Source organism: Protopterus annectens, chromosome 4.part0, assembly GCF_019279795.1.
Source record: "Protopterus annectens isolate FY-2018-M chromosome 4.part0, PAN1.0, whole genome shotgun sequence".
Taxonomy (NCBI): domain Eukaryota; kingdom Metazoa; phylum Chordata; order Ceratodontiformes; family Protopteridae; genus Protopterus; species Protopterus annectens.
Genome location: NC_056733.1, coordinates 776135135 through 776151606, shown reverse-complemented (window position 1 = coordinate 776151606; position 16472 = coordinate 776135135). Strand labels below are relative to the sequence as shown.

General features: G+C 40.6%; 2 protein-coding genes across 2 annotated transcripts in view; one reads left to right on the top strand and one right to left on the bottom strand.

Moving 5' to 3' along the window:
• Positions 1-16472, bottom strand: part of PI4KA (phosphatidylinositol 4-kinase alpha) — a gene marked incomplete at its 5' end in the record, with an annotated part of 2160482 nt that overhangs the window by 1503056 nt on the left and 640954 nt on the right.
• The window catches only part of SERPIND1 (serpin family D member 1), a 31970-nt gene that overhangs the window by 6290 nt on the left and 9208 nt on the right, over positions 1-16472 (top strand). Inside the window, exons 2-3 of the mRNA XM_044068730.1 lie at positions 1104-2015; positions 4707-4980. Of these exons, the coding sequence (XP_043924665.1) occupies positions 1127-2015; positions 4707-4980 (1163 nt within the window). The 5' untranslated portion in view covers positions 1104-1126. The remainder of the gene's footprint in view (positions 1-1103; positions 2016-4706; positions 4981-16472) is intronic.

Here is a 16472-nt window from a genome sequence, read left to right as displayed (position 1 = left end):
GAACACAAACCACGAGTCACCCCAACTGAGTAGACCTAGAAGGAAGACAGCTTAGATGGAAATGTGCAGCAGGAAAAATAGATTAATAATTAGAAAACTGTTTAATTATTGTGCTGCATCAGTGTATCATACATAAAGAGGCTAATATCTGGCTAAAAAAAGAAATTTTTAATCATCAACTATGCCACCCCACAGACTCTGGCTGCTTGCCCTAGTGTTTGCTCCTGCTTAACACTGGATCTCCCATTGCACCTTAACTGGTACCCCCACATCCAAACTCTATACTGTTTAGGAAGTCTATGAGCCATCATTTTGTGGCAGCTGAACAGAACCTCTAGTTGTAGGAGCAACCCTATAAGCTCAGATGATGACCTATGAGCTCCTGGTTTCCGTCAGAAGTCATACAGGCATCAGGTTTCCCCAAACCCTCTTCTCAAGATAACAGAGCTGGCCATTGGCTGCTTCATCCTATCTTCTGGCCAACCCTAACAGTGGCCCAGGTCTATCTCCCAAACTCAGTTTGCCAATAACACAGACGCATGAACTGTTTCTGCACTACTTGGACCAGATGTCAGGCAGAAACAAGATTTCTGTTTAAGAAGTAAACTGCCGGACTCTAAAGTAGAAAACATCTGGTGCATCTAATGTTACCACCAAAACTGTAGAACTAACCTTCACTGCTGTGGTTTTACTGAATATCTGCACAGATTTTTTTTTTTTTTTTTTTTTAACAGTATCACAAAACTAAAACTCTAGCTCCTGGGCATAAACAGATCAGATAAGAAAATGTCATTTAAGGTATACGTTTACCCTTTCTACTCATTTTCACATAATCGCAGATGTAGCACCATAAACGCAATATAGTTTCCTCATGACTGGGCTTGTTCAAGCTCTTTTTACAGCTCAAGTGTGCTGTTATCTTGCTAGAAGCAGTGCACAAAGGCCTAACTTTTATAGAACAAAACAACTGCTGAGTGCAGTGCAGTGTTCTCTTTTATTCAACTCTGCCTAGTGATCACTGTACCATGAAAGCTGAAGTTATGAAAAATTCACACACACATTTGTATACACAGACTTTAAAGATGTTATTCTCCTCACTTCAGGTCAACAGAAGAGGACACCCAGAATGCAGCTTCTACTCTGTGCACTTGTATTAAGTCTCATCACCATGCCTGCCTTCTGTGGGGTCAAAGACATAACTCAGCATTTTAATGAAGGATCAGCTGATCAGGCACAGGCAAGAGGAACACACAATGAAGCAAATGCTGAAACAGAAGCTGTCCACTGGGAAAACACTGTGACTAATGAACTGATCCATGAAGAAGAGGATTACTTAGACTTCGACAACATTCTGGACAATACAGACGAGGAGTATGTAGATTATATTGATGCCATTGAAACTAATGACTCAGGAAAAGGATCAGCCACTGAAGATACAGACCCTCAAGCAAAGAGACTTCAACTTCTCAAACTCTTCCAAGGAAAAACCAGACTTCAACGTTTAAGCATAGTCAATGCAGATTTTGCCTTTAACTTTTACAGAAGCCTGAAAATTGCCATTAACTCCTCAGAAAACGTATTGCTGGCTCCTGTGGGCATTTCTACCACATTGTCCATGATGTCTCTTGGATTAAAAGGAAACACATGGCAACAGGTACTTGATGTGCTGGGATTTCAGGACTTTGTCAACAGTAGCACAAAGTATGAAGTCATAACAATACACAAGCTTTTCCAAAAACTTACACATCGCCTCTTCAGACGAAAGTTTGGCTACACATTGCGTTCTGTGAACGATCTTTATGTTCAGCAAAACTACAACATTTTGGACTCCTACAAGAACAGCACCAAGAATTACTATTTTGCAGAGGCCCAGTCTGTTGACTTTTCCAATCCTGCCTTTATTACAACAGCAAACAAACGCATCATGAAGCTTACAAAAGGCCTGATTAAAGAGGCCCTGAAAACTGTGAATCCTTTCACTGTGATGATGCTCTTGAACTGCCTCTACTTTAAAGGTATGTGCTTTTGTTCTCTGAATGCATGCTAAATCCACAAATGACTGTTGCCATCACATATCCTTGTGTTTTGGCACCAATAATTGCAGAAGCAATGCAAAAATAATGTTAGCTACTACCCCTGGGTTTTGAAGACCTAATCAATCAGCTGATATAGAGAACAGCTCCCCAATGCTTGTTTTATAGCACATGGTTATGGTGATGAGTTCTGAATCTTGGGAATTAAGTATAAATCTCGCCTGCTCTGATCTAAGCTGCATATTGCATGACTCTAAGCAACTCACTTGCTTTCTTGTGCTCTAAATTCCTCCCTGTAAACATGGAGTTGCGTGGACTGAAAGAGGTCTTTCTAACTAGCTCATGTGTGCCAGTTTATAACCTGTAGCGTCTACACTCGCCTTGTAGTAAGCGTTGCTGTCCAGTCTACGAAAATCTTTTTTTAAATGCATTACACATAGTTGAAAAGTTGCTAGCTTAAGCAATAAGCACTCAACATATTTAAATGGAGATATGGTCATCACTTCTTTACCTGAAAGACGACAAATCACAATGCAATCACATTATGCTCCAACACACTCACACACCTTCTATCTTTCACGTTCTGGAACATGTATACCAGAATTGCACCACGTTACACTGGATTATTGAGGTAATACAGCTCTATAACGCCACCACCACACATAACCTACAGACATAAGAAATGTCCCTGTCTTCACCATGCTCCAAACCTAGGCCACTACGGCAAGGTTGTGGAGTCGTTACAGCAGTGAAGATGAGCTCACTATAATCCATGGTTTAATAAAATCTGACCCAGTTAGTGACAACTTTATGTTGCAATTCTATGTCACCAGGTGATCTTTCAATCTCAGTAAGTACTAAACAACAGTATTCCTGGTGCAACGTGTCTGTCTGAAACCAAGATCTGCCAGATCACGCATGCACTTAGGTCTGTAAACCAAAACTCCAGTATGACATGGTCAGGGTGGTTTATTTGTGCCAGTAATCAAAGATTCAACTCAGACAAGTACTGACTCCTCTATGCAACTATGAATGTAGTTGTACAGTGCTTTTCTGTACAGCTCAGAGTAGGCCTCATTGTCATCCAAGTTTGGACGGGCTTCGAAGTTTAATAAGCAGTGTTCCACAGAGCTCAGTATTGGGAACCCTCCTGTTTGGTATACACTTCTCTGAAGTGAAGGTCAATGTTGGTGGTCTCTGGGTCACCTAATTCACCGATGACTAAGCTGAAAGCAATCACTGAATCCCCAAACGATGTTGATATCCTACAAACAGGCCTAAAAATGACAAACAACTGGTCTGAAACTAAATACTAAAAAATGTGTAATCATACCTTTTGATACAGCAGATATCCCTGTAAATTATAATATTGATAGCACAGCCCTAAAATTAGACCTAGTGTGAGGAACATAGGAACACAGACTGTAACTTAAACTTTGAACACCAGGTGGCTAAGGTAATGAAGAAATTTTTGTGTATGTCTCAACTTATTAGTAAAGGCATGGCATCAAGTTGAAAGGAAGTCACAGTGCCACTGTACTTGGTCTTCATTAATCAAGCCCATAATCAAGTACAATGCTCCCTTCTGCATGTACCTAACCATACAGTTACACCAACTGGAACAACCCCAGGGATTTTTTGCTAAAAATACAAAGTGTAAGACATGTCTTATGCAGACCAACTAAAGGTCCTATCCCTTTACTCCATCTCATATCATTTATTGAGAGGTGACGTACGCCTGACCTACAAGGCATTCTCTGATCAAGCCCTGATGAAAATGCTACATATTCATAAAAAAAAAAAAAAATTATACGAGGGTTCCATGTTCCATGAACCTGAACCTTATTTTGACTCCAACAGAACAGGCTGGACAGACAGACTCATATCCCAAAGAATACCTCATCTATGGAATAAATTGCCCATTTTCATAAAGCAAAGCCTGTCCCTCACTCTCTTCAAAAGGAATTTGTATAAGTGGATGGGGAACTGTAAATTAACTCCTGGGGTACTGCCCATGTCACTTATGGACAAAAGCAGTCTGTAAAATGACCTGGGGCTCCAACACCCAAAGACCCACTACCCTGATACTATTCCATTCCACATCTGGGGAATTAAGATATGACAATGTCATATCCTGGGTATTATTGGCTAAGCTTGTAAAGGTTCTTGTGCCATTAGCCTAGCAACCACCTATGAACCTACGAAAAAAAATGCTTCTGCTTACAAAGTACCAGCTGTTAACCAAATATGCACAACCTTTACTTAAAGAAAACAGCTAATTTGAAAGTAGCTTTCAAGCATTCATAAAGCAGCATGCAAGATTCAGTACCTTATTCAGTCTTACAATGGAAAACAGGTAAGACTAACTTCATAACATTTAAAAATTTAGTATACAAAGTAAGTCACTCTGTTTCATGAAAAAATACAATCTTTCTAACTTTACTTCCTTTAAAAAGGACCTCATCCCACAACATAAACAGCAAGCACAGACATTCAGGCTTATGTATTAGATAAAAGTAAGACTGAATGGAATAGTACACAGTAGAAACAGTGGACCAAAACGTATACCTAAAAGGAACACTGCTATTTTGATTTTGAACATAATAAATGCCTATTTCACTGGAGTGTTATATATTTGCAGTTTCTTGAGATAAAGCTTTCTTCTTCCAACAGGTTCATGGGAAAACAAATTTCCAGTTGCCCAGACACTCATCCGAAGTTTCCGCCTGAATGACAAGCAGACAGTTAAAGTTCCAATGATGCAGACCAAAGGTAACTTTCTTGCAGCTGCAGACCATGAGCTTGAGTGCGACATCCTGCAACTACCTTACGTAGGAAACATCAGCATGATGATTGCTATTCCACGCAAACTGTCTGGAATGCAACAACTAGAAAAGAAGCTAGAGCCAGCAGTAGTAGAAAAGTGGGTTAAAGCCATGACCAACAGGTAAAGTCTATTGGTTATAAACCTCTAATTAACAGTTTCTTAAAAGAACTTCAGAGACCCTTTTACTGCTATGAATTTTCCACATCTGAAAGCTGCCAAAATGATAGAAAAGACTAGTTGGTGCAATATCTAGACAGGAAAAACTGAAAAAAATAGCTAGAACTGATTCCACTGATTAGGCAGGAGACTGTCACTAATATAAGTTACAGGAAATGCAAAAAAGTTTATTTGCTGACCAGGGTAGTGGACTAATCCACAAGGAACCAATTCAGCCATGTCCCCAGTGTTACAACATGAAGAGAGAGAAATATAGTAACAAAAAATAAAAGATAATACCACAACAAAAGTATAACATTATTCAATTAAGATACTGTACATTCAGTAGAAAATAGCATTAAGTAAGTAACACATTTGATAAAATATGTGTATATATGAGCACTGCTCTGTATCCAGTCAATTCTTGTAAAATTATAAACTGCACTTGAATAGGAAGGGAATGAAGACAAAAACATTAAATATGTAAATAAAGATGGATGAGAGGAGTGAGGGAGAAGTGATAACATCAATACACTTGGCTAACATTATAAAGACGAGTGCGGGATTGCGGATGGACTCACAGGTGCATGAGTTTTATGTCAAGGATGACGGCTAAGGCATGTACATGTTGCTCTTTTCTGCAGGAAGATTAATGAAGATACACAATGATTGTACTGGGGGGTAGGGAAAGGGGAGGTTGGATTCACTGTTTGTTGTTTTGAGGATGGGACTTAAGAGTATTAAGTCTGCTTACTAAGCATTTCCATTTTAAAAGGAAAAATAAACTGTTCCAAAGGGCTGCAGGGCATTCCTTGTCTTGCTCACTTTCTCCAGAATGCATTCTAACGGACTCAGAGATTATACTATTCATTTGTCCTTAAAAATACCCCAACCCCATTCTTGCAAAGTTCTTCATCTTATGGCCCATTTAACTGAAGAGGTCTTTGTTGCTGTCAGTGTTAGCTGATGGTTTGTCTAACCCACTAATACTCTGCTTTCTGTTTAGGGCACTGACCAACCTAAACAGATGTGAGTTTAGAAGGACCAATAATTTGGGATGGTTCAATACAAGTGGACGCAACCATTCTCATGTTAAACTGGGGTTGCTGAATTTTGATTGCACATGCATTTTATCTTTGTTCTTCTTAGCCACACCATCACTTGCAATCATAATGGGGCATTTCCTGCCCAGGCTCAATAGGACCATTCATTCCTCCATGACTCCCCTGTCTCTTACTGATAGAAGACACCAGGAGATGAAGAAAAGAGCTGAGGGAATGAGGTAGTGATCCTGAAGAGGTCTGCCCGGCCCCCGCTGCAATGGCTGGCAAATGCTGTGTAGTGCCCACTATGTTGACCTCCGAGCAAGTAAGCACTTCTGCACATCTGCAATGACTGGTTAGAGCGGCTACTTCACATTCCAAGTCCCAGTATGCATGTATGTATATATGCATGTATTTAACAGACAACAGACTCTCAAGACTTCCCCCACATGATGTTACTGTGGCAGGATATGACCAACTGCTCATCAGCTGGGTGAGTTAGTTTCAGCGGCTCACTCTTATGGCCAGCCATTCAAAACCACCTTTGTCCATGCTGCTAATCAAATCTTCTTCAGCTAGACAGCAATCACGGCTTCATCCCAAGGACCACTGCATGCATTAACTCCTGATGGTGACCTGCAGTTCCTTCAGAGTCAAAAGCTGGAAAAGCCACCTGCGCTCATGCCTAAAAGTACTGCATCATTTGAGAGAAAAACATTGCGGAGAAAGTTCTATAGCTAACTAACGGTGAAAGTCCTGTTTCAGTGCATACACCATCATCATGGCATTGTACTACCTTCTACATAGGAAGCAGCACTTCTCTAAGAGGCTACACCTGAGAATTTAGGACAAAACATGGTCATAATTTACATGTGCATTGCAAAAATCAGTTACTTGGCAGGGGTCTTCTGTGGCCGAGCTCCTGTAATCAATGTAAAGTGTACTACCTGTGGAAACTAGCTATGTGGTGTGGAGACTAATTATTTGTGCAGGTAGTCAGGTGGCTGACCTAATCATGAAGGTAAAACGTTGTCAACAGTTTCTCTTCACACACTTCCAAACTACAGTTTCTACTTAGGTGTATCCTAGAATCATCCACAGAAGTCCATCAAAGAACAGGCTTTCCTGATTCTGCTGACAGAAGTGAAGATCTCTCAGCAAAAGATTCAAAGCATTCCCTAATGAATAAGTCCCTATAGAGAAAGTCTGGGAGACGGACCAACCTTGCAAGTAACAGCTACAAGGTTATAGAGTGACTAGAAAAAATGAGAAGCTTAGGCGGAACCTAACAAACCAGTTATATCAAGAAGAATTAACAGTCATTTAGGGAAGCAACCATGGTCCTAAAGGCAGCCAAACTGTGTTTTATTACTGTGATAGAACTTTCTTCTCTTTGAGGAATCAGTGCTCTGAAATTTTTGGTCCACCATCATTTGTACAACTATCACTACATTTAGATAGAATACCCTTACCATTGCCAAACTGCTTTACAGTAAAGCTTCCAAGATAATGTATTTACAATAACAAAAACTGCAAAGAATGCACAACATTACATTACACAATAAAGGCTACTGGGAATTTACAAAACCTTGTCAGTATGCTACGAAGCAAAGCAAAGTTGATTTACTCCTTGAGGAACCATCCAGAACACTCATTCTAATAAGTGTCTCTGCAAATCTACAGTAGTTCAAGATGCGTTTTAGAGTTAAATGTGCCTGTACAATTAAGTACATTACACTGCACTTGTTTACTAACAGCCGTCAGTTAATAAGACCTAGTAGAGTACAATACAGACAAGTTGTTATGCAGTCAAGTCAATAAGAAATAATGGAGTGAAGGAGATGGGATCCCGTGGAATGTAGGCATGTAAGTTGCTATGGAAGCTATGGGAGTGTAGTTAAGAGGTGTGAGGAGGTATGGGAGTGTAGTTAAGAGGTGTGAGGAGGTATGCAAGCTATGGGAGTGTAGTTACAGGTGTGAGGAGATATGCAAGCTATGGGAGTGTAGTTACAGGTGTGAGAAGATATGTAAGCTATGGGACTGTAGCTACAGGTGTGAGGAGGTATGCAAGATATGGGAGTATAGTTTAGTCTGTGGATGAGGTACAGAAGCAATGGGAGTGTAGTTAGGGGTGTGGATAAGGGACAGAAGCTATGCGACTGGAGGTGTGTATGGAAGCTATGGGAGTGTAATTAGAGATGCGAGGAGGTACGCAAGTTATGGGAGTGTAGTTAAGGTGTGAGGATGTATGGAAGCTATAGGAGTGTATTTACAGGTGTGATGAGGTACGAACGCTATGGGACTGTAGTTACAAGTGTGAGGAGGTAGGCAAGTTAAAGGACTGTAGTTAGAGGTGTGAGGAGGTATGCAAGCTATGGGACTGTAGTTAGAGGTGTGAGGAGTTATGGAAGGTATGGCAGTGTAGTTAGAGGTGCTGGGAGTGTAGTTAGAAGTGTGAGGAGGTATGGAAACTATGGGGCTGTAGTTAAGGGTGGGGATGAGGTACGAAAGCTATGAGAGTGCAGTTAGGGGTGTGGAGAAGGTACAGAAGCTATGTGACTGTAGGTGTGAGGAGATACCGAAGCTATAGGAGTGAAGTTAGAGGTGTGAAAAGGTATGCAAGCTACAGGAGTGTCAAGTTCCTGCAAGCTATCCATCAACAATATATGGACTATGGACTGCCAGATGTACAAGCTGGTTTTACAAGCGACAAGGGTACTAGAGACCAAACTACCAATATCTGCTGGATAACGGAGAAAGTAAGAAAGTTCCAGAAAAAATATTTCTACTTCAATGACTGCTCTAAAACCTCTGACTTTCTGGAGCACAACTAACTATACCAAGTGCTTAGTCAAATGGGGACACAGTTTCACCTTATTTGCCGCTTATGGAATCCATAAGCGGACCAAGACCCTCGAGTTAGAACCACAGAAAAAAATAACTGGTCCATGAGTGCAAAAGTGCAACAACACTGTACAGTGTCATCTCATATGGCTCAAAGTAACATGAAGGTGACAGTAAAAAGCGGACCAGTTGGCCTGCTGCTCAATGTCATATGAACAAAAATTGTCATTGATCTCTATCAAATGAGGAAGATGAGGATACAGAAACGGATTAAAATCCTGGGCTCAAAGGTTGCTGTAGATGGTGATGGCAGTCATGAAAATGAAAACAGTTCCTTCTTGGAAGGAAAGCAACAGCAAAATTGAATAAAATTGTAAAGAGCCCATTGTCAACAAAGATCCATATAGTTAAAGCCAAAGTTTTCCCAGTAAATGGCTGTGAAAATCTGGACTATAAGTACGGTTGTGTGCTAGAAAACCAGTATTTTTAACCTGTGGTGTAAGAGAAGACATTTTAGAATTTCACAGACTGCAAGTAGATCAGATCAGTCAGTACTAAAGAAAATTAATCCAGAATGTTCAAGAAGACAGTCAGTCAATTCTTGAGAATATAAATCAATCAGACAGTTCACATGAAGGTTTGTCAGTAAAACTACAACACTGTGGGCACATAATGTGAAGACAGGATTCAGTACAAAACACATTGTCACTGGGAAAGATCAAAAAAAAAGAAAAGAAGGGGTGACAGACCAAGATGAACAGACACCAACAAGGTAATGAATATGAACTTGCAAGAATTTAAAGAAGCAGATGTTGAGACATGCCTGGTATACTAAAGCCAAGTCAGCTCAGGAAGGACCTATGACTGCAAGAGTGAACAGCAGCAACAATGACAATAAAGGTGGTGAGGTGGATAAGAAAAATCATTGTTTGACTCAAAGCTGAATCCAGTTATCAGGGAAGAAGTGCCACAACAAAAACCAGTAAGCAGTGATAGAACACAGGGTTCAGTGCTACAACTAGTGCTGTTTAGCAAGTCACCATCTTCTTTCACAGTGCAGGTTTGTGTCATGTGTTACTACATTTACATTTGTTCTACGACTGTGCAAAACTATGAAAAGACCTTGGGTAGTGTGTTGTACATGTGTCAATTCTCAATTCCATTCAAGTCAGATAAGCTTTATGTATGTTGATCCTGTGCCCTTTAACAAGTATATATATATTTTCAGCTGCTGGTGTTATGGTATATACAACACTGGTTAATGTTTACTAAACTAATGAAGTACTATGCTCTAAGAATTTGTTTTATACAGCTCTATACACTGCATTACAGTGGTTTCTCCATCAGTAAACCTACTGCTAAACCTAGTTTGACCTTACATTCCTAAACTTTATTTCTCTACTCAATACCACATATTCTTTTGCTCTGACTCACCATGGTACTTCCTCCATTTCTAGGAATAAGTACTTAGTAAATACTTTACTTCTTCTTTAGTCTTTTTCCCACTTTACTTAACTGTAATATTGTATGGAGGCAATAAGAGTTTCTCTCTTTTCTTTCCTTTAAAAGCCTACGGTCATTTCATCCACCCCGACTCTGATACTGAAGAAGTTCTAACACAAGGCCCAACGCGAATATTTTCACTGAGAATATTGTCATTGTGCAATTTAAGCAAGTTTAACATTAAGACCCTTGCTGTGTATTAACTGTAACTAGTCAAACACATGCCTGCCCCAAAATGTGACATCTTCCCCAAAGGAGTAGCTCTTGCACTTTAAGGACCATTTAAGTGGAGGATCACTATCCTTTCTCCTGACCAATAGATTACACTGTAATTGCTAGTTTCTCATCCTCCTTAAAATTCCTGGTTTCTGAATTCAGTAAATGAAAGAAAACCTGTTCTACTTTGTGCCTCCTTGTTAATTGCTCTGTGTAGTAAATGACCTAAGGATGGAAAGCCCACTATGCTCCACTACTCTACCTCCTCTAACTCTACCATTATACTTCCCACATACACATTTCACCTGGGCAACCACTCCCTAACCCTCCACAAATGTTCCCATTTCCCAACTTTCATCTAATATTTAGTTTCTTTCCAAACATACTGCTTTCTATTACATCTAGTCAAGCTCAGACATCTCCCCAGCAGTACCTATCCATTATTCTAAATTTCACATTCTACTTTCTCAAATAAACCCTCACTACTTCCTATCTTATATACATACTCCTACTCTGTTCTTTCAAACCCATTTACTTCTTACATTTCATTAACATAAAAAAGATACCAGGACAGCCCACCTCCCTTCCTAAAAATACTTCCTTCTTTCCTACAAGCTTTCAGACTGCATCTCTACTAAATATCCAGCCCTGCAACTTCTTGCTTCCTTATCGAGTCCTGCTTCCCCAGCACCTACCGCCATTAAAATACACATCCCTTTACTTAATCATGCTACTCTTCAGCTTATCCTCTATTCTCCTCCTACAGACTCTATAACAGCTCAATATCTCGCTGACTCTGTCGCAACCACCTATCCACACTTCCTCCCTAAACTCTCCACACATCTCATCAAACCTATTTAATGATGTCCCCGCACCATTACCCCAAATATAGACAGATTAACTCTATTTTAACTCAAATCAAAATTAAATTAAATGGAAAGATGATCTCAAAAAAAAAAAACAAGCATCACTAATACCACAATATACTAAAGATCCTCCTAGTTGGATACCTTCACCCTAATCCTAGTTTCACCTATCATAACCATCAAGACAATTCCTTGTCCACATACTACTCTAAGCCATCAACAGTCTTCCACCCTCCCCAGTAATCTAACTTTTGCTGCCATAAATATCAGAAGCATAAGAAATAAAACTATTGACCTACATTACCTGGATTACCCAACACAAGCCTGACATTCTTGGTATAACTGAAACGTAAGTTAAAGCATAAATAACTCTGGAATTACACCCCTCTAGCTATAATATAATCGATAATGACTGTTTAAAGATGAAAGATGGTGACATTGCGCTATTTCCCAAAAACTATATTTCCACCTACAACAAACCAATACCAAAATTCAATTCAGCAGAGCTTCTTCTTATTTTCCTGAAAATAAACACAAATAAAGATGTACTACTGTGCTTAATATCCCTCTTGGCAACAGCACAGCTACAATGGAAGATACCCTACCCTGCACAGTTATAACAATTCCACAGGAAAAAATACTACTAGGTGATGTCAATATCAATTGGTTGGACATAACCTCCAACTCCTTACATCTAGCATGAACTTTAGATTTCAAACTAATTAAAAGCCCCCCACACATTACAGTAAGACATCAAATTCCTTTTTAGACTGGATCCTAATATTAGATCCTAGCAAATTCACCAAGAGGTACAATGTCATATACTCTCAGTGACCATCTCCCAATCTATACAACCAGACATCCCACGCATCCACTTAAGCAGCATGTTTACAAAAGAAATGACATGCAACCTGTCCAAGTTTAACACAGAAATATTCATTACTACCCTATCATCCAATAGCTGAAATATCCTAAAAATCATTCCCTTATGTGATGCTGAAAATTAATTCAGTACAACTTTCCTAAATATCCTAAACAGCATTCCCTAGAAGGAAGAGACTAAAAACAAGTAATGCAATTTGGTTATCCAAAAAGAGCAAGAGTACTAATGCAGGACAAAGAAAGTGGAAAAATGGCAAAAATATAAAACACCACAATATCTTTAGAATGATTTGCAACAGTATTAAAAATCAAATAAAGACAAAAGCTATTCTACAACTTTCCAAACAATAGTAAATACAACCGCCATTAAAAAAATCTTACATCCTGGCCGAAAATTCAACCACAAACCCTCTCCCAATAACTCACCATTTGAAACTGCAATAGAATTTAATTATTTCACAGGTAGGGTGGCATCCATAACCAAGGATTCCCTAGCAACTGATCCCAACCCATCCAAACAGCTACATCACCAGGTCTACACTTAGCTTCAAACCTGTGCCCACCTCCTATATAAAAAGTACAGTTGTGTACACTTACCATAAATGTAGATGTTCGAGTGTATTCACTGTTGCAGTCATTACATTTTGGGTAATCTGCTGGCAGGTTGCCCTCAGTCGGCCTGATTAACAAAGTCTTGGGTCCTGCATTGGTGGCTGTCCCTTCTTCCATGACTTCAAGTGCCCGATGCCATTACATCAGTTTTTCTTGCCCCAGATGTCAGGTGCCCCCCAAATGGGGAGCAATATATATATATATATATATATATATATATATATATATATATATATATATAAAAACACAAAAATATACCTCCAAACAAAAGCAAATGCACCAAAAAGGCTTTTAAGCATAATAAAAGAAAGAAGAGGTATAGTAAGTGTACACAACTGTACTATGTGCATCGTGTTTCACTGCTGCAGTCATTACATTTGGGTAGATTCCCAAAGCTAAGGTTGGGAGGACGGATTTATGCAGCATTAGGGCCAGCTATAAGGCCCTGCAAAACAGCAGTGGCAAAGCCAGCTCTGGATTTAGAGAAAATTGGTAAGTGATAATGCTTGGTGAAACTATGAACTGAACTCCAGGTAGCAGCTTCTAGAATATCCCTGGTAGGAACACCTCTGAGAAAGGTTGCTGAAGTAGATGTAGCCCTGGTGGAATAAGATCTGATCCCCTGGGGGATACGTTTTCCATGGTGCTTATAACAGAAATATATACAATGGCTTATCCATTTAGAAATGGTTTGCTTTGAAATAGCCTTCCCCTCTGCCCCTGCAGCAAATACTACCAGCAGTTTAGATTTTCTTCGAGATTTAGTCCAGTCCAAGTAGAATCTAAGTTGTCTGTGTACATCCAATGAATGCTGAATCCGCTCTCCCTTGTTCTGTGGACTGGGAAAGAAAGTTGGTAAATGAATGGACTGATTAAGAGCCATGCTGGATACCACCTTGGGCATGAATGATGGATTGGTCTTGAGTGACACCCTGTCCGCATGAAAGATGATGAAAGGCTCCACAGCCATAAGGGCCTGTAATTCAGATACCCTTCTAGCTGAAGTGATTGCTAAAAGGAAGGCTGTTTTCCAGGAAATAAATTTTAAGTCTGCAGTTGCAGCTGGCTCGAAAGGAGGTAGAGTGAGTTTCTCCAATACAAAGTTAAGGTCCCAGGCAGGGGTTGGAGCTCTCCTGGGTGGTCTCAAGTTTTTGGCCCCTCTGAGATACTGCTTTAAAAGAGGATGAGAGAAGGGGGGGGGGCTGTGTTGTAATGAGCTGAAATGGCTGAGGCATGGATTTTTATGGAAGAAAAGGACAGGCCCTTATGATGCATCTCAGTTAAGTATTGCAAAATCTGAGGTAAATTGGGCACTGCTGTGCTCATCCCTTGAGATTGATTCCAGGCACAGAATCTTTTCCATTTGTCAGCATAACATTTTCTAGTACTAGGTCATCTCGCCTCCAAAATTAAAACCATCACACGTTTGCTGAAGGATGATCAGGGTGAACTGAAGTGATTAGCCAAGCTGCAAAATTCAATGTTTGGAGATGAGGGTGCAGAATTTGGTTCTCCTGCTGAAGGTGTCTGAGGCAGGTGCCACGGAGAAATGTGTGACACTGCGTAGGAGTGGGTACCAGTGTTGGCGAGGCCAGTCTGGAGCAATCAAAATCATTTTTGGTTTGTCCTGTTTAATGTTTAGTAGAACTTTGAAGAGCAGAGGCAGAGGGGGGAAGGCATAGACTGATAGGGTTTTCCAGCTGAAAAACAGAGCATCCACTTTCCAGGCTTTTTTATGATGAGTTCTTGTGTATCATTTGTCCAACTGGTAGTTCTGGGGTGAGGCAAAAAGATCTAGGTCTGGGCTCCCCCATCTGAAAATCCGTGGTTCCAGTTTCCATTCATGAGGGTCCATAAGATTTCTGCTTAGTTTGTCTGCCAGAACATTCTGCTTTCCTGGCAGGAATTGAGCTTGTAGTTGTACCTGGTAGTGCAAGGCCGTGTTCCACAATGCCATGGCTAGTCTGCAGAGGGGGTAGGAATGTGTACCCCCCTGCTTGATTATGTACCACATAACCATGGTGTTGTCTGTCTTTATCAGTAATTGTCCTGGATGAAGGTAGTCCTTGAAGGCTGTCAGTGCATTCTGTACAGCTAGCATTTCTTTTTGATTGACATGAAGGTGCATTTGATTTGTGCTCCATTTGCCCTGAATGCACTTCCCTGCCAGATGAGCCTCCCATGCATAGTCTGATGCGTCTGTAGTTAGGGTTTGGGTGGCAGGGGGTGGTGTGAATGGCAGTCCTTTGTCTTGGTGGCAGGCCTCTGCCCACCACAGGAACTCTAGGTGCAGGCAAGGTATGGCAGGAATCATTGTTTCCAGGATCTGACAATGTTGACTCCATAAACTTTTTAAATACCACTTAAGTTTCCTCATATGCAGTCTTGCATATGGAATTAGAAGAATGTATGAGGCCATGAACCCCAAGGCTTGCAGTATTTGCCTTGCAGATAGCAGGGATTTTGTGGCCACCTGTTTGAAGTAAGTCACCAAATGAATTTGCTTTTCTGACGTAAGGAAAGCCAGCTGAGCAGTTGAATTCAAGCTTGCACCCAGGAATGTAATTTGAGAGGGTACCAGTTGAGATTTCTTTTGGTTTATGGTGTACCCTAGACAGGTTAGAAGTCATTTTACAAACACCAGATGTTTTGGAAGAATGGCCTGGTTTTCTGCATGAATTAGACAATCGTCCAGGTATGGATATATTTGAATATTTCTTTGCCTGCAAAATGCAATTACTGGAGCCAGGCACTTTGTGAATACCCTGGGTGCAGTAGACAAGCCAAAGGGCAGTGCAGAGAACTGACAATGCATGCAGCCTGTTTTGAAGCGTAGGAATCTTCTGCAAGATTCCCTGATTGGGATATGCAGGTAAGCCTCTTTTAAGTCGAGAGTTGCCAACCAGGCATCCTTGCCTAGCATAGAAGTAACTGGTTAAGAGTCAGCATCTTGAATTTTGGAATGTCCAGAAAGGTGTTTAGAGTAGACAGTTCCAGAAGTGGACGCCATGATTTGTATTTTCTGGGTACCAGGAAAAGTCTGGAATAGAAACCTTGTCCCTTTTCCTCTTCTGGTACTAGATGAATAGCCCCCATGTTTAGGAGGGGAAAGTACTTGTTTCTGAGCCTCTGCCCACTGATTTGAGGGCAGGTCTGGCCACCTGTTTGGAGTTGGCAGTGTATGGAAATGAAATCTGTATCCCTGGGACACTATATTTAAAACACATTTGTCCTGAGTTATAAGTTGCCAGTTTCTTGAATGAAGAACCATTTTTTTCCCCCAAAGGGGCGGCTAAGAGGTAAGTGCTTGGTAATTTCCAAGGGAAGACATTGAGACTGTTTACCATAGGGTGGGGCCTTGTTGTTTCCAGATTTGGAAGTGGAAGAACCCCACTGCTTAGTTCTGAAAGTCCCTTGGGACTAAAACCTGGTGGTTTTGGAATGTCTGGGTTTGGCCGTAGTGGCTCTGGAAGGAGCTGGAAAGGACCAG